Source organism: Salvelinus namaycush, chromosome 26 (assembly GCF_016432855.1).
Source record: "Salvelinus namaycush isolate Seneca chromosome 26, SaNama_1.0, whole genome shotgun sequence".
NCBI lineage: Eukaryota > Metazoa > Chordata > Actinopteri > Salmoniformes > Salmonidae > Salvelinus > Salvelinus namaycush.
This window is the reverse complement of record NC_052332.1, coordinates 32,634,860-32,657,736: the sequence shown is the minus strand read 5'-3', so window position 1 is coordinate 32,657,736 and position 22,877 is coordinate 32,634,860. Positions and strand designations below refer to the sequence as shown.

The 22,877-nt window shown below is 45.3% G+C and overlaps 1 protein-coding gene across 5 annotated transcripts in view; it reads right to left on the bottom strand.

Moving 5' to 3' along the window:
* LOC120021444 (dachshund homolog 2-like) overlaps nt 1–22,877 on the bottom strand; it is a 271,141-nt gene that overhangs the window by 93,402 nt on the left and 154,862 nt on the right. For all 5 annotated transcript variants that reach the window (XM_038965213.1, XM_038965214.1, XM_038965215.1 and 2 more), the window contains exon 3: nt 6,507–6,638. In XM_038965213.1, coding sequence (XP_038821141.1) covers nt 6,507–6,638 — 132 coding nt within the window. The remainder of the gene's footprint in view (nt 1–6,506; nt 6,639–22,877) is intronic.

Here is a 22,877-nt window from a genome sequence, read left to right as displayed (position 1 = left end):
CACATGTTCTCCCTTCAGTATTCTCTTCCTTTTTCCTTGTTAACAGGAGTTCAGAGGCATATTTATATTTAAAGACACCAATTCACAGGAGCCCCTGTGTCTCTTAGCTGCTTTCAGCTGTAAAACCCAGAGTATAAACACCCTTTCAAACAGTCTCTAGGAGCTGACAACCAACTTCTGCTGTGCACTTTAGGAGACTCCCCAAAGTTAGATTGTGGTAAGCCAAATTGGTCAACTGATTAGGCGCTCGCCAGTTCTCTGTGGTCTGTGGTGAGAGATGCTTTCTAAATGTATTACTTTTTTGTCTTGAAAGGAGGGTTGGCGGCTGGGGTCGCTGTCTAAGGGGAAAGAGATTGAAATCAAGCCTCCCCTATCTCCGCTAACTGATGTGTGCAGATAGCTGAAGGTGTTTTACAGCCCATCCCACACGGAGGGGAAAACGCAGATTAGCTGTTTGATGTTCTCCAAAAAAGCAGCTTGCCATCAGAGAGGGAGCGGGTCCAAACAGCCCCGGGAACGCAAGAACGAGAAAGAAACAGAAAATGAAAAGAAAAAAGGAAGGAGAGAAAAAGCAGACATCAGGCAGCTGTCGTCTCGGGATCAGAGTCTTGGCTGCGAAAGAGAGAACGTAAAGGGTTAAAGTCGGAAGGATATCTTCTGAAGCCGCTTGTTTAACTTAAGCGACGTGATTTTTCTAGATCAGATTCCAACATCCCCGTCCCACCACCATCCACCCCGATAACAAACGTGCCACAAAAGCACGCAGAAAGCCTTTCTACCAACTCTTTTGAGGGTTTGAACGATGTTAATGAGATGAAGCATACCCCCTCCTCCTTCTCCTTCGTCTCCTGCATCTCTCTCAGGTTTCTGCTCCTACAGCTCTGGCTCTTGGTGGTGTGTGTGTGTGTGTGGGGGGGGGTGTTAGATGTAATTTCCACAACACAGACCGTGGTTGAACTATTTCCAGTCTTTAGGTTATAGGCCCCCCAGGTCTCAGTGAAGCTGGTCCCTTCAAATGCTTTCTACAGGAGGGCTAACTCACTGGCTTCTCCATTTTGGGGAAAATTGTAGCCTGCTGAATTGTGGGTGACTTGTGTGTTAGTGCGAATCGAGGCCCACTTGCAAGGCATCAGCTGGACAGACCCCCCAGCAAAGCCTGCTGCCTCTCTCTCTCTGTAATGATTATAGTCATCATCATCATCATCATTGGTGGTGTGACATGGCCAGCTCTCTGTAGTGCTGGTGTCAGGGAGGAGTACATTAGAAGGGCTGCGACAGAGTGTGGACTCACAGACACCAAGCCAAACCCTGTCTACTGACAGACCCTCTCCTCTCCATCCAGCTCTGTCATTATCACCCAGTCCCATGGCTGGCTCGTTACAATGTACTGGAGGAGATTTAACTATGGGTAATCATTTAGGCAGATATTGCTACAGGGCTTCATTTGATCAGGAACATCAATGAAGAACGTGCATAAAGACGGCAGAATTCAGTTATGACGGTCATAGTTTTAGCACTATTAAACTACGGCGCGCAATATTGGTTCAATGTCACAATAAATCAGCACAATCTACATTTTCGTTTTTTTCAAATTTCCGCCATCTTGGAGCTAGAAATGGGATCATGTATACTGTGCTAATGCCAATACATAAAAAGAGTAACAGAGAGCAATGTACAATACGCTGAACTTAGCAAAACCTGAGCTGTGTTCCAATACTCATACTAACCTCACTAAACCTACTATTTGTGACGTAAATTGAGTATTTAGTATGCTTATTGGTCAAAGTATAGATATAGTTTGTATGCCAAAAGTTCCCGGATGTCGTACTAAATTCGGCAAAATACGAAGTATACAAGCAGTGGACACTATTTCTGTGCTTTTAGGGCCCAAGATGCAATTCTTCAGAAAATGGGTGCGGTTTCACTACGTTTTCAGATTTGAAGAAAATGGCAGAAAATATGCAGCCGATACAAATTCATTGCTTGCACTAATTATGACAAATGTTAAGAAAATGTTGAGCAATGTAATAAAGAAATTACTTTATAAATAAGTTACGTTACATGTTATGTTGGCTGACAATTTGTTAGCTACACAATCCTTATCCTTACGAACAGCATAGCATTCCAGCAGTATATACCGGTATGTTAGCTAGCTACATAACGAGTAATGTAAACTCACCCCATTCCGTACAAATGTGCGTAACCGCGACATTCAAACGAGGCTACAAAGAAAACTAATGGGACTGTAGCGACTGTGTTGACTTCAAAATCGGGGGTGTGAACTAGGTTTCTATTCAAGCGTTGATCGACATGGTAATGGCTCTATAGTATTGGAGAAAAGTAGAAAAAATGGACCCTCCGTTACATCGTGACGTGTCATGTCGTAACGTACAGCACGCATAAAGCAACTATTTCTGTCTTACAATCTCTCTCCACCAGGTGTAGCACTTCTCTCATAGTTTAAAAACAAGAAATGGACAGTGACGGGGGTAAGAGGGGATACCTAGTAATTTTTTTCGTCATCATTGCATGCGATCATCATTCTCAAAGCCGCTGTTTACTTCTAAGATCACTTTAGCACCGCCCTAAAAACCCGATTCAAATTCGACACAAACCTTCAAATAGGTATGTAATGACACATTATATAAACTCTTTAGAGTGTTTTATTTACATTTTAGAGGCGATAAGGTGATAAGTTGGACAGATCGAGTGAAAAAAGCAATTTTCCCACACGACATCTGTCCTTCTCACTATCACGCATTAGTTTTGCTTCCCCACCCGCCATTTTTACAAAGACCCGATGGGGCTCATTGCCTGCTTGAATTATGCAGAAACGGGCAGTGTTTAGGTCATGTAATTGATTTTGTTGGAAAGGGGAGAAATTGTGCTTTACAATGGTATTGACATTACAGTTTATCTGGAAGTATTACGTTTTTGGGGCGCTAAAATAAGGGCAATTGTACGGACCAAGGCGATGTACGAGTTTACGTGAGTTTACGTTAACGTTAACGTTAGTTGGCTACTTATACATCGAACTTGCCAGGCAGTATATTAACTATAATCTAACTAAATACCTAACGTTTATTGACTTGATTATTCACGTCATTCTTAGCTAAGTGGTTTAGTCGTTGTGCGTTCTCAATGGACATTGTTAATTATGGTTATCTACTCTGATTTCAGAGAACTCTCGTCTGAGTGTGCCAGAGCTCAGAATAACTGATGAATTTATGAACGCTCAACACCCGTTGAATATATGCCCGGTGTCAGCAAACGTCAGCAAAAAAAAGCGTAATTAAATAGTTTCCAGCAGCAGCCTAACCAGCTCTGCTAGGGTGAGAAAAATGGTCAGAGTGATGTGTTCTCTCATTTGTGTCTGGAAGTAGCTAGCAAGCTAGCCACCTTTAGCCAGTGAGCTGTGTGCTTGACAGCGGTTGTGAGGTCAGAACGCTTGGATCAACCCTCCTCCTCTGCCGGAGCATCTGGTGACGCGCTCTGAGAGCGAAATGCTCAGAGTTTACGAACAGACAATCTGACAACCCTCTGGATTTACGAACGGACAATCTGACAACGCTCTGGATTTACGAACGGACAGTCGGACAATGCTCTGGATTTATGAATGTCCAGATTGCATTTACGAACACACCCAAAATCGTAAAATGTCTAGCTAGTCATTTGTTATGCAAACAAGCTAGCAAGAGGTTGCATAGCAACAGCATCAACCTCCGGTAGACAGACGAAGCGCTAGTACGCTCAACTGAAAGGATACCGTTAGTTTACAGTACACTAAAATGAACCAATAGTATATAGTATGTAAACTCAGCAAAAAAATAAACATCCTCTTACTGTCAACTGCGTTTATTTTCAGCAAACTTAACATGTGTAAATATTTGTATGAACACAAGATTCAACAACTGAACAAGTTCCACAGACATATGACTAACAGAAATGGAATAATGTGTCCCTGAACAAAGGGGGGGTCAAAATCAAAAGTAACATTCAGTATCTGGTGTGGCCACCAGCTGCATTAAGTACTGCAGTGCATCTCCTCCTCATGGACTGCACCAGATTTGCCAGTTCTTGCTGTGAGATGTTACCCCACTCTTCCACCAAGGCACCTGCAAGTTCCCGGACATTTCTGGGGGGAATGGCCCTAGCCCTCACCCTCCGATCCAACAGACGTGCTCAATGGGATTGAGATCCGGGCTCTTCGCTGGCCATGGCAGAACACTGACATTCCTGTCTTGCAGGAAATCACGCACAGAATGAGCAGTATGGCTGGTGGCATTGTCATGCTGGAGGGTCATGTCAGGATGAGCCTGTAGGAAGGGTACCACATGAGGGAGGAGGATGTCTTCCCTGTAACGCACAGCGTTGAGCTTGCCTGCAATGACAACAGGCTCAGTCCGATGATGCTGTGACACACCGCCCCAGACCATGACGGATCCTCCACCTCCAAATCGATCCCGCTCCAGAGTACAGGCCTCGGTGTAATGCTCATTCTTTCGACGATAAACGCGAATCCGACCATCACCCCTGGTGAGACAAAACCGCCACTCGTCAGTGAAGAGCACTTTTTGACAGTCCTGTCTGGTCCAGCGACGGTGGGTTTGTGCCCATAGGCGATGTTGTTGCCGGTGATGTCTGGTGAGGACCTGCCTTACAACAGGTCTACAAGCCCTCAGTCCAGCCTCTCTCAGCCAATTGCGGACAATCTGAGCACTGATGGAGGGATTGTGCATTCCTGGTGTAACTCGGGCAGTTGTCGTTGCCATCCTGTACCTGGCCCGCAGATTTAATGTTCGGATGTACAGATCCTGTGCAGGTGTTGTTACACATGGTCTGCCACTGCCAGGTTGATCTGCTGTCCGTCCTGACTCCCTGTAGCGCTGTCTTAGGCGTCTCACAGTACGGACATTGCAATTTATTGCCCTGGCCACATCTGCAGTCCTCATGCCTCCTTGCAGCATGCCAAAGGCATGTTCACGCAGATGAGCAGGGACCCTGGGCATATTTCTTTTGGTGTTTTTCAGATCCAGTAGAAAGGCCTCTTTAGTGTCCTAAGTTTTCATAACTGTGACCTTAATTGGCTACCGTCTGTAAGCTGTTAGTGTCTTAACGAGCGTTCCACAGGTGCATGTTCATAAATTGTTTATGGTTCATTGAACAAGCATGGGAAACAGTGTTTAAACCATTTACAATGAAAATATGTGAAGTTATTTGGATTTTTACGAATTATCTTGGAAAGACAGGGTCCTGAAAAAGGGACTTTTGTTTATTTTTTTTACTGAGTTTAGTATATACTCATTAAGTATGTAGTATACAGTACATGTTAGTATGGGTATTCAAACACAGCTCAGGAATTTGTGTTTAGTGCATGGGGGACGCCATCTTCATGCAGCTCCGCTATTGGGGTTGGATGTATCAAAGACACTTTTTGCCTGCCTACTGTCGCCAAGGTCAGCCACTCTTTACCATGCAAACAGCATCACCCCAGAAGACAAATAAACGAGTCCGGTAAATACTTTTTCTAAGTTTTCTGTTGTCTTGCCTCGCAGTCCCCGTGTATTTATATGTAAACAGTATGAAATATAAATAAGTGTGTACATCAGTTTATCCTATCTGCATGTGTGGGTGTGTGTGTTTGTGTGTATTTTACTTGTCCCTCTACATATTCAGGCTCACGTCTCTATTGGGGGCGTCTGCATCTGCCGTGGCTCTGGGTGGTATAAAGAAGGCTCTCTGTGTCTGCCGTGGCTCTGGGTGGTATAAAGAAGGCTCTCTGTGTCTGCCGTGGCTCTGGGTGGTATAAAGAAGGCTCTCTGTGTCTGCGTGGCTCTGGGTGGTATAAAGAAGGCTCTCTGTGTCTGCCGTGGCTCTGGGTGGTATAAAGAAGGCTCTCTGTGTCTGCCGTGGCTCTGGGTGGTATAAAGAAGGCTCTCTGTGTCTGCTGTGGCTCTGGGTGGTATAAAGAAGGCTCTCTGTGTCTGTGGTGGCGCCTCTGTTAACCATCCCACTGCCATCACCTCCATCTAAATGCACGGTCAGCTCGCAGACATTAAGGACGTCCTAAGCCTCAATAAAATAAGGCTAAGGAGAAAGCAATGCGTGGGCCAGAATCAATTACCCGTAGTGGAGCTGAGCAACCATGGACAGAGAGACACGGACAAGAGAGACATGGACAGAGAGACATGGACAGAGAGACATGGCCATCGGACATTTACAAGGAGACAAAACTTTCTGCAGTTTCTAGCCACCTCTCCTCCTAGTTACGGCTAGACACATGCGTGGGCTGTTAAATACTGGCTGTAGATTTGAACAGACACATCTGTCATGATTTGGGGGCTATGAAATCAATATTTTCATGTAAGTTGGCAGTCATAATAAATATGTGAATTAGCTTTATTTTAAAGGTATTTTTTATGTATACTGTTATACTTTCCTGTTCATTGTGCCTCAGTAGTTAGCTGTGATAAACAATCAAGTATGGATGTTGCTGTGTGTCTAACCTGTGTTGGAGTTGAGCTCGTCGTTCTCTGACTCGGTACCGTTCTGGCTGCCGGCTCCGTGCAGGTTGTTCATGGCCATCAGCTTCATCTTCTGCAGCTTCAAAGCCTCGGCCATCGCTGCAGCCGTCAGCCCTGCAGGACAACACATAAATACTGTACACAAATCACAAGCATACACAGCAAAGAAAAATACACACATCTAAAGACAAAACACAAGCTTATTTGCATTTTGATAAAGCTTAGATATCTATATGCCCTACAAAGAACTAAGCTGAGAAGCTGCAGCTCCTGAGCTGGACAGATGTTCATAGCCCTGTAATAAAGACATCTAAAGCTATTTGGAGTAGAACACAACTCGGATGATGCGTCATGCTTTTTAAAATTTCAGTTCCTCTCAGTCCAAGCATGTGTACTTGGTCTTCAGAGATATTTCTATAGAGGAGCCAGAGTGAGGCTCTCGCTGGCCCCAGGTCTCCCCTGACCCCACCCAACGAAGCTGAGCTGAGGGGAGATGGGCCACTGGTGGTGGTGGTAGGGAGGGTCCCTCCCTGTCCGTCCCTGGAGAGCCCTCTTTCCCAGTCTCTCTAAGAAACCCAGCTACCTTCAGCTCATCAAGGGCTCCACAGCCCCGGAAGCCATCATCACTCTGCCCAATTAGGCCCATAATTAATTCAATTAGACGACGGAAGGACACATTAAGTAATTAATTAAATGACGATGCCTTGCCTCCTTGCTTTGCCGTGATCTACATTTCTTTACAAATCAGGACAAAAAAATAGACATCTTTTTTCTTTTCTCCCCAGGTTCACACACTGTGTCACCTTGATCTAATTCATTAACAGAATCGCCTCCAACGGTATGGTGTGTCAAGAAAAAAAGATGTTCATTAATTTATAATTTAATTTTGTTGCTGTGAACATGAACACTTAAGTTACTTTGCCTGTGGAGGGAAGAGAGTCTGATCGTTACCCTATTACTCCCTGACGATAAAAACACCAAAGGAGGAAAATGAACTGTGCCGCTCTCATCGACCAATGTTTATCAATTCCACTACACACAGTAAGCCAAATAAACCAGCAAATTATTCTAAGTTGAAAAAAATATAGACAGGCGAGAGAGTGGAAGAGGAGAGGGAAGGGGGTTAAGACAAATGGATCTCCATTCTTACATTTATATAAAAAAAACAAGCCTCCTATTTGTATGCATCCCGGCCCCTCTCTTATAAGCCTGCCTGAGGAAACAGGCAAAATGTTTTCAATAGCTACATTTAAACAAAATGTCATGATGATTGATTCATTTTATTATGAGTTCATTTTGTTGCCTAATCCCACAGACTTGTCAGAGGCACAGCTGCAGCAGCTTGAAGGGGAAACTCAAACCTCTGAATTAGCTGTGGACGTGTGGCCGGGGGGGGGGGGGGGGGGGGGGGGGGGGGGGGGTGAAACAGCTGCAGTAGCATGGAGGGAGCACCACGTCAACCCTGCTAATGCCCTAAAAGCTTGGCATAAACATCCGTACAGCCAGCCTTATTTTTGGTGGGATTTGAGAATGCACTTGGGAGAAAATACATGCATGCTTGAAATTCCTCTTGTCGCAAATTACTGTATAGAGATGACAGATCCAGAAGGTTTGGGAGAGCTAGGAAACGTTCCCATATCTGATCATATGATCTTGTAATGCTTCTAGCCTACTATAGTCACCGAGGATTACTGGTTAACATACATTAAGTTGATTTATACGAAACGGCAAATTTAAATTTTATGCTACGTTCATTTAAAATCCCTTCTTAAATTTACATATGTAAACTTAGCAGTAATATTCATATAGATTATTTCAGGGGCGTAACTTTCACTGGGGACGGGGGTGACATGTCCCCCCCACATTCTGAAATTCCATTTTCGTCCCCCCCAGTTTTATCATTGGAATGTGATACAAAACAAAGTAATGGTGTGCTTTAGGGCCATGCAGACGCCTCTGAGCGGCCGAGTAGACTGTTTCGAGTGTTTATCCAACTGGATTAAAAAAATGTCCCCCCACACTTCTAAAACCAAAGTTGCGCCCCTGGATGAACAGGATGTACATGAACAGGATGAGTTTGCAAGCCAAACTATGGTAACTAGGCTACGGTAGCTAGTCTACAGTAGCTAGGCTACAGCACTCCGCTTGTTATGTCAGAAAGCAGGTATAATGAAAAGAACACATATCTTATTGGTCCTCACTGTAAATGAACTAAAATCTCTTGTCTGTGTCTCTGTGATCTTTCATCACTGTTTTTGCTCACTGTCAGCTAACTTTCAATGAGGACAGGTTTTTTTACATATTGGAAGACTGAAACTTTCTCCATCTCTTAAAGGGAGAGTAAGAGAGAGTGTTCTTCTCTGGCCTGTGAGGAGTCCTATGGTGGATATATAGCATATTTATGGTTAGTCAGTGCAAGGCCAAGCTCTTTCTGAGAAGGTGACAGTGTTTCAGAGGTGACAGTGTTTCAGAGGTGACAGTGTTTCAGAGGTGACAGTGTTTCAGAGGTGACAGTGTTTCAGAGGTGACAATGTTTCAGAGGTGACAGTGTTTCAGAGGTGACAGTGTTTCAGAGGTGACAGTGTTTCAGAGGTGACAGTGTTTCAGAGGTGACAGTGTTTAGGAGGTGACAGTGTTTCAGAGGTGACAGTGTTTAGGAGGTGACCGTGTTTCAGAGGTGACAGTGTTTCAGAGGTGACAGTGTTTCAGAGGTGACAGTGTTTAGGAGGTGACAGTGTTTCAGAGGTGACAGTGTTTCAGAGGTGGCAGTGTTTCAGAGGTGACAGTGTTTCAGAGGTGACAGTGGTTCAGAGGTGACAGTGTTTCAGAGGTGACAGTGTTTCAGAGGTGACAGTGTTTCCGAGGTGGCAGTGTTTCAGAGGTGACAGTGGTTCAGAGGTGGCAGTGTTTCAGAGGTGACAGTGTTTCAGAGGTGACAGTGTTTCAGAGGTGACAGTGTTTCAGAGGTGACAGTGTTTCAGAGGTGACAGTGTTTCCGAGGTGGCAGTGTTTCAGAGGTGACAGTGGTTCAGAGGTGGCAGTGTTTCAGAGGTGGCAGTGTTTCAGAGGTGACAGTGTTTCAGAGGTGACAGTGTTTCAGAGGTGGCAGTGTTTCAGAGGTGACAGTGTTTCCGAGGTGGCAGTGTTTCAGAGGTGACAGTGGTTCAGAGGTGGCAGTGTTTCAGAGGTGACAGTGTTTCCGAGGTGGCAGTGTTTCAGAGGTGACAGTGTTTAGGAGGTGACAGTGTTTCAGAGGTGACAGTGTTTAGGAGGTGACAGTGTTTCAGAGGTGACAGTGTTTCAGAGGTGGCAGTGTTTCAGAGGTGACAGTGTTTCCGAGGTGGCAGTGTTTCAGAGGTGACAGTGTTTCAGAGGTGACAGTGTTTAGGAGGTGACAGTGTTTCAGAGGTGACAGTGTTTCAGAGGTGACAGTGTTTCAGAGGTGGCAGTGTTTCAGAGGTGACAGTGTTTCCGAGGTGGCAGTGTTTCAGAAGTGACAGTGTTTCAGAGGTGACAGTGTTTCAGAGGTGACAGTGTTTAGGAGGTGACAGTGTTTCAGAGGTGACAGTGTTTCAGAGGTGACAGTGTTTCAGAGGTGACAGTGTTTAGGAGGTGACAGTGTTTAGGAGGTGACAGTGTTTCAGAGGTGACAGTGTTTCAGAGGTGACAGTGTTTCAGAGGTGACAGTGTTTAGGAGGTGACAGTGTTTCAGAGGTGGCAGTGTTTCAGAGGTGACAGTGTTTCCGAGGTGGCAGTGTTTCAGAGGTGACATTGGTTCAGAGGTGACAGTGTTTAGGAGGTGACAGTGTTTCAGAGGTGACAGTGGTTCAGAGGTGACAGTGTTTAGGAGGTGACAGTGTTTCAGAGGTGACAGTGGTTCAGAGGTGACAGTGTTTCAGAGGTGACAGTGTTTCAGAGGTGACAGTGTTTAGGAGGTGACAGTGTTTAGGAGGTGACAGTGTTTCAGAGGTGACAGTGTTTCAGAGGTGACAGTGTTTCAGAGGTGACAGTGTTTAGGAGGTGACAGTGTTTCAGAGGTGACAGTGTTTCAGAGGTGACAGTGTTTCCGAGGTGACAGTGTTTCAGAGGTGACAGTGTTTAGGAGTTGACAGTGTTTCAGAGGTGACAGTGGTTCAGAGGTGACAGTGTTTCAGAGGTGACAGTGTTTCAGAGGTGACAGTGTTTAGGAGGTGACAGTGTTTCAGAGGTGACAGTGTTTCAGAGGTGACAGTGTTTCAGAGGTGACAGTTATTCAGAGGTGACAGTGTTTAGGAGGTGACAGTGTTTAGGAGGTGACAGTGTTTCAGAGGTGACATTGTTTAGGAGGTGACAGTGTTTCAGAGGTGACAGTGTTTCAGAGGTGACATTGTTTAGGAGGTGACAGTGTTTCAGAGGTGACAGTGTTTCAGAGGTGACAGTGTTTCAGAGGTGACAGTGTTTAGGAGGTGACAGTGTTTAGGAGGTGACAGTGTTTCAGAGGTGACAGTGTTTCAGAGGTGACAGTGTTTCAGAGGTGACATTGTTTAGGAGGTGACAGTGTTTCAGAGGTGACAGTGTTTCAGAGGTGACAGTGTTTCAGAGGTGACAGTGTTTCAGAGGTGACAGTGCTTCAGAGATGACAGTGTTTTACAGATGAAAAAGTGTTTCAGAGTTTCTCATGATGTACTACAGTGTTGGGATTAGTTACATGAAACAGTAATATATTACATATTCCAACACACGGAATGCAACAATGTAGTTTTTAATTAAGAAAAATAATAGTTAAGAAAAATATTTACTAAATAAAATAAAAATAACACTAACGAGGCTATATACAGGGGGTACCGGTACAGAGTCAATGTGCGGGGATACAGGTTAGTCAAGGTAATTGAGGTAATATTGACATGTAGAGAGTTATTAAGTGACTATGCATAGATAATAACAGAGTAGCAGCAGCAACAAAAAAAAGGGGGGGACAATGTAAATAGTCCGGGTAGCCATGATTAGCTGTTCAGCTGTCTTATGGCTTGGAGGTAGAAGCTGTTAAGATGCCTTTTGGACCTAGACTAGTTACGTTTAACAAAAGTAACGTGTTATATTACTTTGTGTTACTTTCATGAAAAAGTAATGTGCCCTCTATACATTTCTATGGACAGCAGCTGTCTCCAAATAGCCTTTCTCCGTTCACTCGAGAACTGGAACACTTCGAGATCAGATCATGAAAACAAGCGCCCGGTATGATTCTGAATGTTACGTGTTAGGTGACAAAGTAACTATAATAATATTACCCAATCTGTTACTTATAAAAGTAATCTGATTATATAAAGCGTTACTTTACTCCCATTACTCATAAAAGTAATCTGATTACGTAACACTACTTTTGTAACGCATTACCCCAAACACTGACCACAGGCAAGATTATAGCAGCTCTGACTGACATGAGAGAGAGGCAATCAACATCCACTGCCTAACAGACCACATTGAGAACATAAAACAGCAAGACAGAGAAACAACACACACAATCATTGCATTGTCTTTACACATTTCCCCCTCCCGATTTGACATTAAAGACGAGCCTGTGAGATCAAACAGGGAACGTAACAGTAATTGATGTTTGAGTAAAGTCACGACCCACGGAAATGGGAGCCTGTGGATGAAAGGGGAGCGGCATTTTCCAGGGGTGGACAAACAGATATCTTCTTGTTTGCCTTTAATAGAGCTCCTGAGATATAGAGGACCCCTGGCTCTCAGTGTCAGCCCTGCCAGATGAGCGTAGGGCAGTCAGGCACATCGGACTGGAGCCATCCATCCTCCCTTTCTCTTCACATCAGACTTGGAGGGGCCATTCTTGCGTCTAATCGTTAACCTGGCTGGGATGATCTGGGGCGTAGTCCCAGCCTGTTACCCTGGGCAGGTTACAGAGGCTCTTTGTGGTCTCTGTGGGGTCAGACACAGGCCAGATACAGCCTGAATTCCTCCTGTACATTCAGTCTTATTGGCTGTTGTCAGGCCCAGTCCAAAATGGTGTCTGTTTAATTGAAGGTGGTTACCTGGAGACATTTTAATAAAGACGCTAGAATTTGGTCGTCAGTTTGGGTGTTAATTGTGCAGCAGAGACATTAATCTATGGTCACTGGAGGAAGACAGCGAATGAATGTATGCAGACATTTTACCTTTACACAGAACCTTGAGTCTATCTCCTCCTGTCATTATAATGCAAGGTTATCATCATGGAGCCTATAGCACGGAGGGCCGGGTACTGTTTATTCTATCTAAAGTACTGGATGGACAAGTCACATAGATAGAAGCAGCGATGTTCATATGTAGCAGAACGTGTCACAAGCTCTATCTCGCTCACTTCAGATCCATTACAGGTATACAGTACAGGGGAGTAGAACTACATCGAGCTGGAAGGGCTCACTCAAAGCTCTGTCTCACCCAAACAATTCCACTAGAGTGGCTTAGCAATTGTACACGTGAATTCAAAGAAAGGAGAGGTAAGGAAGGGGGGGGGGCAGATTGCCTGTGAGAACAATCCTGGACAGAACATGTTTTTCAGCCAAAATGGACACTTGTGTGATTCTCAATTCTCAGCCGGATGCATTATTGCATTTTACGTTTGTCCTTTTCAACGAGGAGAACAACATGCCAGGAAAAGGGACGTGAGGAAGAGAAAGAGAGCAGTGGGGTTGAAGTGGGGCCCACAGACTCTGCCTTTGATTCTCAACACAGGAAATATTACTTTCCTATTCAACGTTTTTTAAGTAAACTGAGCAGGGTTAGGGTATACTGTATTTAACTGAGCAGGGTTAGGGTATACTGTATTTAACTGAGCAGGGTTAGGGTATACTGTATTTAACTGAGCAGGGTTAGGGTATACTGTATTTAACTGAGCAGGGTTAGGGTATACTGTATTTAACTGAGCAGGGTTAGGGTATACTGTATTTAACTGAGCAGGGTTAGGGTATACTGTATTTAACTGAGCAGGGTTAGGGTATACTGTATTTAATTGAGCTGGGTTAGGGTATACTGTATTTAACTGAGCAGGGTTAGGGTATACTGTATTTAATTGAGCAGGGTTAGGGTATACTGTATTTAACTGAGCAGGGTTAGGGTATACTGTATTTAACTGAGCAGGGTTAGGGTATACTGTATTTAATTAAGCGGGGTTAGGGTATACTGTATTTAACTGAGCAGGGTTAGGGTATACTGTATTTAATTGAGCTGGGTTAGGGTATACTGTATTTAACTGAGCAGGGTTAGGGTATACTGTATTTAACTGAGCTGGGTTAGGGTATACTGTATTTAACTGAGCTGGGTTAGGGTATACTGTATTTAACTGAGCAGGGTTAGGGTATACTGTATTTAACTGAGCAGGGTTAGGGTATACTGTATTTAACTGAGCTGGGTTAAAGTATACTGTATTTAATTGAGCTGGGTTAGGGTATACTGTATTTAATTGAGCAGGGTTAGGGTATACTGTATTTAACTGAGCTGGGTTAGGGTATACTGTATTTAATTGAGCTGGGTTAGGGTATACTGTATTTAATTGAGCTGGGTTAGGGTATACTGTATTTAATTGAGCAGGGTTAGGGTATACTGTATTTAACTGAGCTGGGTTAGGGTATACTGTATTTAACTGAGCAGGGTTAGGGTATACTGTATTTAATTGAGCAGGGTTAGGGTATACTGTATTTAACTGAGCAGGGTTAGGGTATACTGTATTTAATTGAGCTGGGTTAGGGTATACTGTATTTAATTGAGCTGGGTTAGGGTATACTGTATTTAATTGAGCAGGGTTAGGGTATACTGTATTTAACTGAGCTGGGTTAGGGTATACTGTATTTAATTGAGCTGGGTTAGGGTATACTGTATTTAATTGAGCTGGGTTAGGGTATACTGTATTTAACTGAGCTGGGTTAGGGTATACTGTATTTAACTGAGCTGGGTTAGGGTATACTGTATTTAACTGAGCAGGGTTAGGGTATACTGTATTTAATTGAGCTGGGTTAGGGTATACTGTATTTAATTGAGCTGGGTTAGGGTATACTGTATTTAATTGAGCTGGGTTAGGGTATACTGTATTTAATTGAGCTGGGTTAGGGTATACTGTATTTAACTGAGCTGGGTTAGGGTATACTGTATTTAACTGAGCTGGGTTAGGGTATACTGTATTTAACTGAGCAGGGTTAGGGTATACTGTATTTAATTGAGCTGGGTTAGGGTATACTGTATTTAATTGAGCTGGGTTAGGGTATACTGTATTTAATTGAGCAGGGTTAGGGTATACTGTATTTAATTGAGCTGGGTTAGGGTATACTGTATTTAATTGAGCTGGGTTAGGGTATACTGTATTTAATTGAGCAGGGTTAGGGTATACTGTATTTAATTCACCTTTGGAATTTCCAAACAACGGAACAAGGAAGAGATGAATGGACAACAAAGAGAGATGGCTGTGAGGCCTAATCAAACCCCTGTGCATTCTACGAACGTGGTGAAAATCCCAGAGAAACAGCAGAATGGAGGTGGCCATTAAAGCCAGGATTATCTGCAGTTTGTGCTGCTCTGGGCCTGTCCACATTGTCCACCATAGTGTATTGTTACTGTACAACATACAGTACTATCTCTGTGCTGCAAAATGGCCCCTGCCTCATGTCAGTTGAGTGTCCCAACACAGACATTAAACGAGCCACTTTGGGCTTTCAAATGCAAGCTTAGTTGAACGCAAGGTCCATAAATTGAATTTGAGAATCTTTGAGTTGGTGGGAACAGAGTGCGTTAACAAACACTGTATTTAGTCTTAAATTGAGGCATGTCGTTATGAGAGAACACGCAGCAATAGGAGACGGGTGCCACTGTCTCGCACGCACGCACACAAGCACACACACACACACACACACACACACACACACACACACACACACACACACACACACACACACACACACACACACACACACACACACACACACACACACACACACACACACACACACACTGACCACTTCAACACTTTTAAGGGCACATAATGTCATATACTGTACCAATCATCAAAGACTGACCTATTTTTAAGACTCCACCATTGACCCATCTCTCCCTCAAACTACATATTAAATATTCTCCAGTCAAATACCAATGACAGACAGATTTTTGCATGTTACAATAAGACAATATAAAATATTGATTTATATTTTATCCTGATCTTTGATCACACATCTGTCAATCAATCACTGCTATCTGTGTGTGTACTGTTGACATTGTGAGGGGTGTACAGGGGACACACTAAGCAGCCATTGATTGGACTCTTTTAACACATCAGCTGAATCCCAGAAGTGCCTTTGGAGGAGAGTGTGAAAAGGCCCAGTGAGAGTCCCTGCCTGTTTGTGTTTGCATGACACGGACTGGGGAGGAGAGTGTCTTCTTCAACCTGACCAACCAACATCTCTCCATCTCTCCATCTCTCTCTCTCTCTCTCTCTCTCTCTCTCTCTCTCTCTCTCTCTCTCTCTCTCTCTCTCTCTCTCTCTCTCTCTCTCAATGCATCACCAACATCCCTCTCTCCCCTCTCTCTCTCCCTCAATTGTTTTATATTTTTAAAAATATATTATCTCTCTCTCTCTCTCTCTCTCTCTCTCTCTCTCTCTCTCTCTCTCTCTCTCTCTCTCTCTCTCTCTCTTAATGCATCATCAACATCTCTCTACCGCTCTCTCTCTCCCCCCCTCGCTCTCTCATCTCTCTCTCTCTCTCTCTCTCTCTCTCTCTCTCAATGCATCACCAACATCCCTCTCTCCCCTCTCTCTCTCCCTCAATTGTTTTATATTTTTATATATTTTTAAAAATATATTATCTCTCTCTCTCTCTCTCTCTCTTAATGCATCATCAACATCTCTCTACCGCTCTCTCTCTCTCCCTCCCTCGCTCTCTCTCTCTCTCATCTCTCTCTCTCCATTCTCTCTCTCTCTCTCTCTCTCTCTCTCTCTCTCAATGCATCAACAACATCTCTCTCTCTCTCTCTCTCCTTCTCTCTCTCTCTCCCTCTCTCTCCATCTCTCTCTCCATTCTCTGTCTCTCAATGTATCAACAACCTCTCTCTCCCTCTCTCTCTCTCTCTCCCTCCCCCTCTCTCACTCCATCACTCTCTCCATTCTCTCTCTCTCTCAATGCATCACCAACCTCTCTCTCTCCTTCTCTCTCTCTCCCTCTCTCTCTCGCTCTCTCTCCATCTCTCTTTCTCTCCCTCTCTCTCACAATGCATCTCAGTGTAATCTCATCCTGCTCTGATCTTCTGCAGATGTAATGTACTTAATAATATGTAACACGTTCTCACACATCATGTGTACTACATGTGCGTCAATAAAATTGTACAAGCTCAATACGTTATACAACATCCCCTATTTTTTTTGAAATGTTTTCAATCCTTTTGGTTTTTACCTCCGAGAGGTAAAAAATAATAACAACATAAAATATCTTTATCCTTAAATAACTGAAAAAAGGCTTTTAACTAAAAAGGGCTATTAAATTCTCTTTATATGGTGTAATGAAAATGAAACACGTGTGTGAGGTGAATTACATCTCAGTAACAAATCCTTACATCTCTGCATTATCCCTTTGTGTGAGTGTGTACATACATGTGTTTGAGTGTGTCATCGTGTGTATGTGCGTGTGTGTGTGCGTGTGTGTGTGTGTGTGCGTGCGCGTGTGCGTGTCTGTGTGTGTGTGTGTGTGTGTGTGTGTGTGTGTGTGTGTGTGCGTGCGTGCGTGCGTGCGTGCGTGCGTGCGCGCGCGTGTGTGTGTGTGTGTGTGTGTGTGCGTCGTCCATGTGGCCACAGGACACTGGCAACAATTAGCAGACGCAGCAGCAGCAGCTTGCAGTTTTATATTACATCAAGGTAAAATGACACTGCTAGAGGAGGATGTTACTTCTAGTAAATGGGAATACACTGTTAATTAACTCCCTGCTGTTCTGAGCAGGGCCTGTTCTGGGCCTGGTTTGGTCTGTTTTGGGCTGGGCCTGTTCTGGTCTGTCTAGGCTGGTCTGTGCCTGGTTGGTCTGTTTTGGGCTGGGCCTGTTCTGGTCTGTCTAGGCTGGTCTGGGCCGGGGTCTGGTCTGGGAATGGGATTGGTTGGTACGTGGGCGTGCTGATTTGGACGTGTCATCACCAGTGCCGTGGCGGGGAGGTGGGCCATGGGTGGCAGAGCAGAAGTAGACTAATAACCCTGACTCTGTACAGGGCTGTAGGGCTGTAGGGCTGTAGGGCTCAGGGATCAGGATGCAGGCAGTCAGGCTTTATGAGGGACGAGACCCAGAGTTTCTCCTGACAAGGGATGCCAGAGCACGAGTCTGGAGTTATAAACCCAATCGTTATTGGTGTTATTTTCTGCATCCTCGATGCATGCATTCATTTGATGTATCCTCAATGCATGCACCTAGCACACATGCGCACTCACACACCACTGTTGCATTTGTGGCCGTCTGCAGCGAGTCCGGAGAGGGAGAGAGAGCTGAGACTGGCACTGATTTCTAGGCATCCCTTTAACCTCAGGAACTCGTTAATATTTAATGAAAAGAGCCACTAGAGTCCTCAGTGGCTTACTCACAATATCACGACTTAGCAGAAATAAATGTACCAGTTCTTCAAAGAGTAACAAGGCTTTGCTCAGTGGGCAGAAAGTGAATGGAGAGCACTTTTCTTCCCAACACATAAACTCTCTCTGTCACGGCCGTTGAAGAACCGGACCAAGGTGCAGCGTGGTGAGCGTACATATTCCTTTATTTCATATGACGCCGACAAAAACAATACACAATCCCAAAAAACGTGAAGCTAAAGGCTATAGTGCCAACAAACAAAGACAACTTCCCACAAAGACAGGTGGGAAAAAGGGCTACCTAAGTATGGTTCTCAACGATAGACAGCTGGCCCTGATTGAGAACCCTACCCGGCCAAAACATAGAAATACAAATAATAGAACGAAAGAACATAGAATACCCACCCCAAATCACACCCTGACCAAACCAAATATAGACATAAAAAGGATCTCTAAGGTCAGGGCGTGACACTCCCTCTCTCTCTCAATTCAATTCAATTCAATTCAATGGGCTTTATTGGCATGGAAAACAAGTGAAATGGATAAACAAAAGTGAAATAAACACTATCTCTCTACATCTGTCCATCTGCGCCTCAATATCTCTTCCAACCTGTATGTGTCTCTACCTGTCCTTTATCACTTTCTCTCACTCTAACTCATTCTTCATGTCACTCTGTCCCAGTTCACTGAAATATTTTTGTCTCTGTGTCTCTGGCTTGCCACCTAACTTATCACCAACACACCTCCCTCCTGTACTCCCTGTTCACTCATGACTGCATGGCCAGGCACAACTCCAACGCCATCATTAAGTTTGCTGATGACACAACAGTGGTAGACCTGATCACCGACACCAATGGACAGCCTATAGGGAGGAGGTCAGAGACCTGACTGTGTGGTGCCAGGACAACAACCTCTCCATCAATATGATCAAGACAAAGGAAAAAGAGGACAGAGCACGCCCTCATTCTCATCGACGGGGCTGTAGTGGAGCAGGTTGAGAGCTTCAAGGTCCTTGGCGTCCACATCACCAACAAACTAACATGGTCCAAGCACATCAAGACAGTCGTGAAGAGGGCATGGCAAAACCTATTCCCCCTCAGGGGACTGAAAAGATTTGGCATGGGTCCTCAGATCCTCAAAAGTTTCTACAGCTGCACCATCGAGAGCATCCTGACGGGTTGCATCCCTGCCTGCTATGGCAACTGCTTGGCCTCCGACCGCAAGGCACGGCAGAGGGTAGTGCGTACGGCCCAGTACATCACTGGGGCCAAGCTTCCTGCCATCCAGGACGTCTATACCAGGCGGTGTCAGAGGAAGGCCCTAAAAATTGACAAAGACTCCAGCCACCCTAGTCATAGACTGTTCTCTCTGTCTGCTACCGCACAGCAAGCGGTACCGGAGCACCAAGCCTAGGTCCAAGAGGCTTCTAAACAGCTTCTACCCCCAAGCCATAAGACTCCTGAACAGCTAATCAAATGGCTACCCAGACTATTTGCACCCCCCCCCCCCCCCCCCCCCCACACACACACACACTGCTGCTACTCTCTATTATTATCTATGCATAGCCACTTTAATAACCCTGCCTACGTGTACATAATTACCTCAATTACCTCGACACCGGTGCCCCCGCACGTTGACTCTGTACTGGTACCCCCTGTAGCCCCGCTATTGTTATTTTCTGCTGCTCCTTAATTATTTGTTATTCTTATCTTTTACTTTTTTTGGGGGGGGGGGGGGGGGGGGGGGGTATTTTCTTAAAACTGCACTGTTGGTTAAGGGCTTTAAGTAAGCATTTCACTGTAAGGTCTACACCTGTTGTATTCGGCGCATGTGACAAATAAAAATGTATTTAATTTGATTTTAACCATCTACATATACAGTTGTCTAAAGGCAAAGACAGAGTGTTTTTTTTACCACAATCTGTGGTGGTTACAATTTTTAGGGACTTTCACTGTTCCATAGTTTCATGACAGTGTTTTCCTGCTCAGGTCTGGGTGGGCTCCCTCTAGCTACTGTAAACGTGTTGGTCTGCACTTAGCCTAGTTCCCTTATTAATACTGTTAATAACAAGGTAGAACAAAGGTTTGTACCTCCCACCTACTTCAAAGGCAGGTCTGGGCATATGGATCATTACAGACAGACCACCCAACTGTCCCAGGGGACTCCTGCTGTTTATTTCCCAGCTAGACGAGCAACAAGACCGAACTTTATAGTTAACCTTGAGCTCTGTGTCTGATCTGACTTCGATTGGACCGGACTCTCACCCTTTCATTCCAACTCCTTTTAACAACTGGTTCAACCGCGTCAGAAGACGAAGGAGGGGAACGCTTGTTTTTTCCTATTTTCCCCGGGCCATTAGAGGGCCTCCAGGGAGGCACCTACAGGTTAAAATTCTGAGCGCATGAGGTGGGAAGGGGGATGAAGAGAGAGAGAGAGAGAGAGAGAGAGAGAGAGAGAGAGAGAGAGAGAGAGAGAGAGAGAGAGAGAGAGAGAGAGAGAGAGAGAGAGAGAGAGAGAGAGAGAGAGAGAGAGAGAGAGAGAGAGAGAGAGAGAGAGAGAGAGAGAGAGAGAGAGAGATACAATTCAAACACAAAGAAAGTGGAGAAGATGTCTGCATTATTCAACGCTGCTTGTTTGCTTATACAGCAAATGCGTTCACCCCTTTCCAGGAATTCATTAATTGACTGCTAACAAACCAAAGATGTGCTGAAAAATATTTTATAGGAAAAAAGCAAAGGAAAAGAGATGCCTGAGGAAACCCTTCTGAGGAGGCTAGTCTGTCCAAACGGCTCGAACGTGATTGATGAGCACAGCAGTCTCACTCTCGCCCTCTCTCTTTCTCTCTTCTCACTCTTTATGTCTCTCTCTTTCTCTCTCTGTCTTTCTCTGTCTTTCTCTCTCTCTCTCACTCTCTCTCACACTCTTTCTCTCTCTCACTCTTTCTCTCTCTTTCTTTCTGTCTCTCTCTTTCTGTCTCACTCTTTCTTTCTTTCTCAGTCACTCTTTCTCTATCTCTCTATATCCCACTCCTCCACTCCTAACTCTCACCTCATCTGGCTGACTGGAGGGAGAGAGAGGAGATGGAGAGGAGCTGGGGGGGTTGGGGCAGGCAGACAGACAGACAGGCAGACAGACAGGCAGGCAGACAGGCAGGCAGACAGGCGGGCAGAGGCACTACCAGTGAAAACAGGGGCTCACATTGGAGCCGAAACATTAGTGACAGGCGTACTGGCTGGGGGTTTGCTGGTCGGATTAGCTCCAATAGCCATAATAAATGAAACAAGAGGATGAAATAAAAACTATTCCAGGCTGACTGAAGGCTGGGCTTATGGGAAGTGGCAGCTCCACTGGCCCCCAGGCTCTGAGTTTTGCCACTCGATAATTTGACTGATTCACTTGAGTGGCCGGAGAGACGTTTTGGGCCTGATCTAATTCAGTAACCTGTCTGGTGATTACCCCACGGACACACAGCCCCTGGACGGGGCGCTGGGACAAAGGAGAGGAGAGACAGGCACAAGAGTAGTGAGAGGGGTTGCCCTGGCTGGCTGGTGGCCGGCACCCAGAACCTGGAGCCCTGAGTCCCGGAACCCAAAGTCGGGACCCCAGAGCCCGGAACCCAGAGCCCGGAACCCGGAGCCCTGAGTCCCGGAACCCAGAGTCGGGACCCTAGAGCCCGGAACCCAGAGTTGGGACCCCGGAGCCCGGAACCCGGAACCCAGAGTTGGGACCCCGGAGCCCAGAGCCCGGAACCCGGAGCAGGCAGCAGCAGTACTTGTTGAGCCCAACATACACGGCCACTTAACTCCTCTCACGTCACTGCTTCATGCCTCATGACTCTGTTCTGGCCTGGATTAGATAGCTCCCCCTATCTAGACAGATGTCTCCCATAAAACAGTGAGAGAGTGTGAGTGTGTAAGTGTGTGTGCATCCATGCGTGTGTGTGCTTGAGTGAATGTGTGTGAGAATAAATCTGTGGGTGTTTCCACCCAGCAGAGGTCCCAGTAAACTCCAGATGAGTGGTATGATAGTGGGACGGGACAGGAACCTACTGGCTCTTCTTTAACAAAGAGAATGGGGAGGCAGGGGGGATGTTCTCCTGTGTAGAGGCAGCCCAGGAACCTGTCAGAATCACTGGAAGAGATGGGGGGGAAGAGAGGGAGGGGGTGCACTGCTGTCTGTGCACTGCAGTTGAAGGGTAACCTTTGCTTAACCTTTCATATGTTGAAAGCACATTTCGCCACTGACTTATTCATTTGGACAGGGTCACCTTTTTTCATTTTAGTACCAGATTAGTGGCGCCAGATCTTGAACTTTGATGTGGAAAATTTGCAGATGAGGGCAACTTTCTGGGACACTGTGTAAAAATTAGCGAGACTTTATTGATGTGCTATTGACATCATTTTTTATCTAAAGAGGAAAAATGTCAACACTTGCTACATGGGAGTAACTAGCAGAGTAAGCACTAAAATCTCAATTTACATAATGCACTGTCAAAATGAATAATATAATGTGGTGGATGCTGTTTCTTCTGCTCTGTTCAGGCAGCGGTGCTGATGGAGCTGTGGGGCGCTGGGCTGGCTGCATAAAAGGCAGATGTTGGTCCCCAAAACCACACTGCTGGCCTTCACAGAGAACCCCACTGCCGTCCTTCACAGAGAACCCCACTGCTGTCCATCACAGAGAACCCCACTGCTGTCCTTCACAGAGAACCCCACTGCTGTCCATCACAGAGAACCCCACTGCTGTCCTTCACAGAGAACCCCACTGCTGTCCATCACAGAGAACCCCA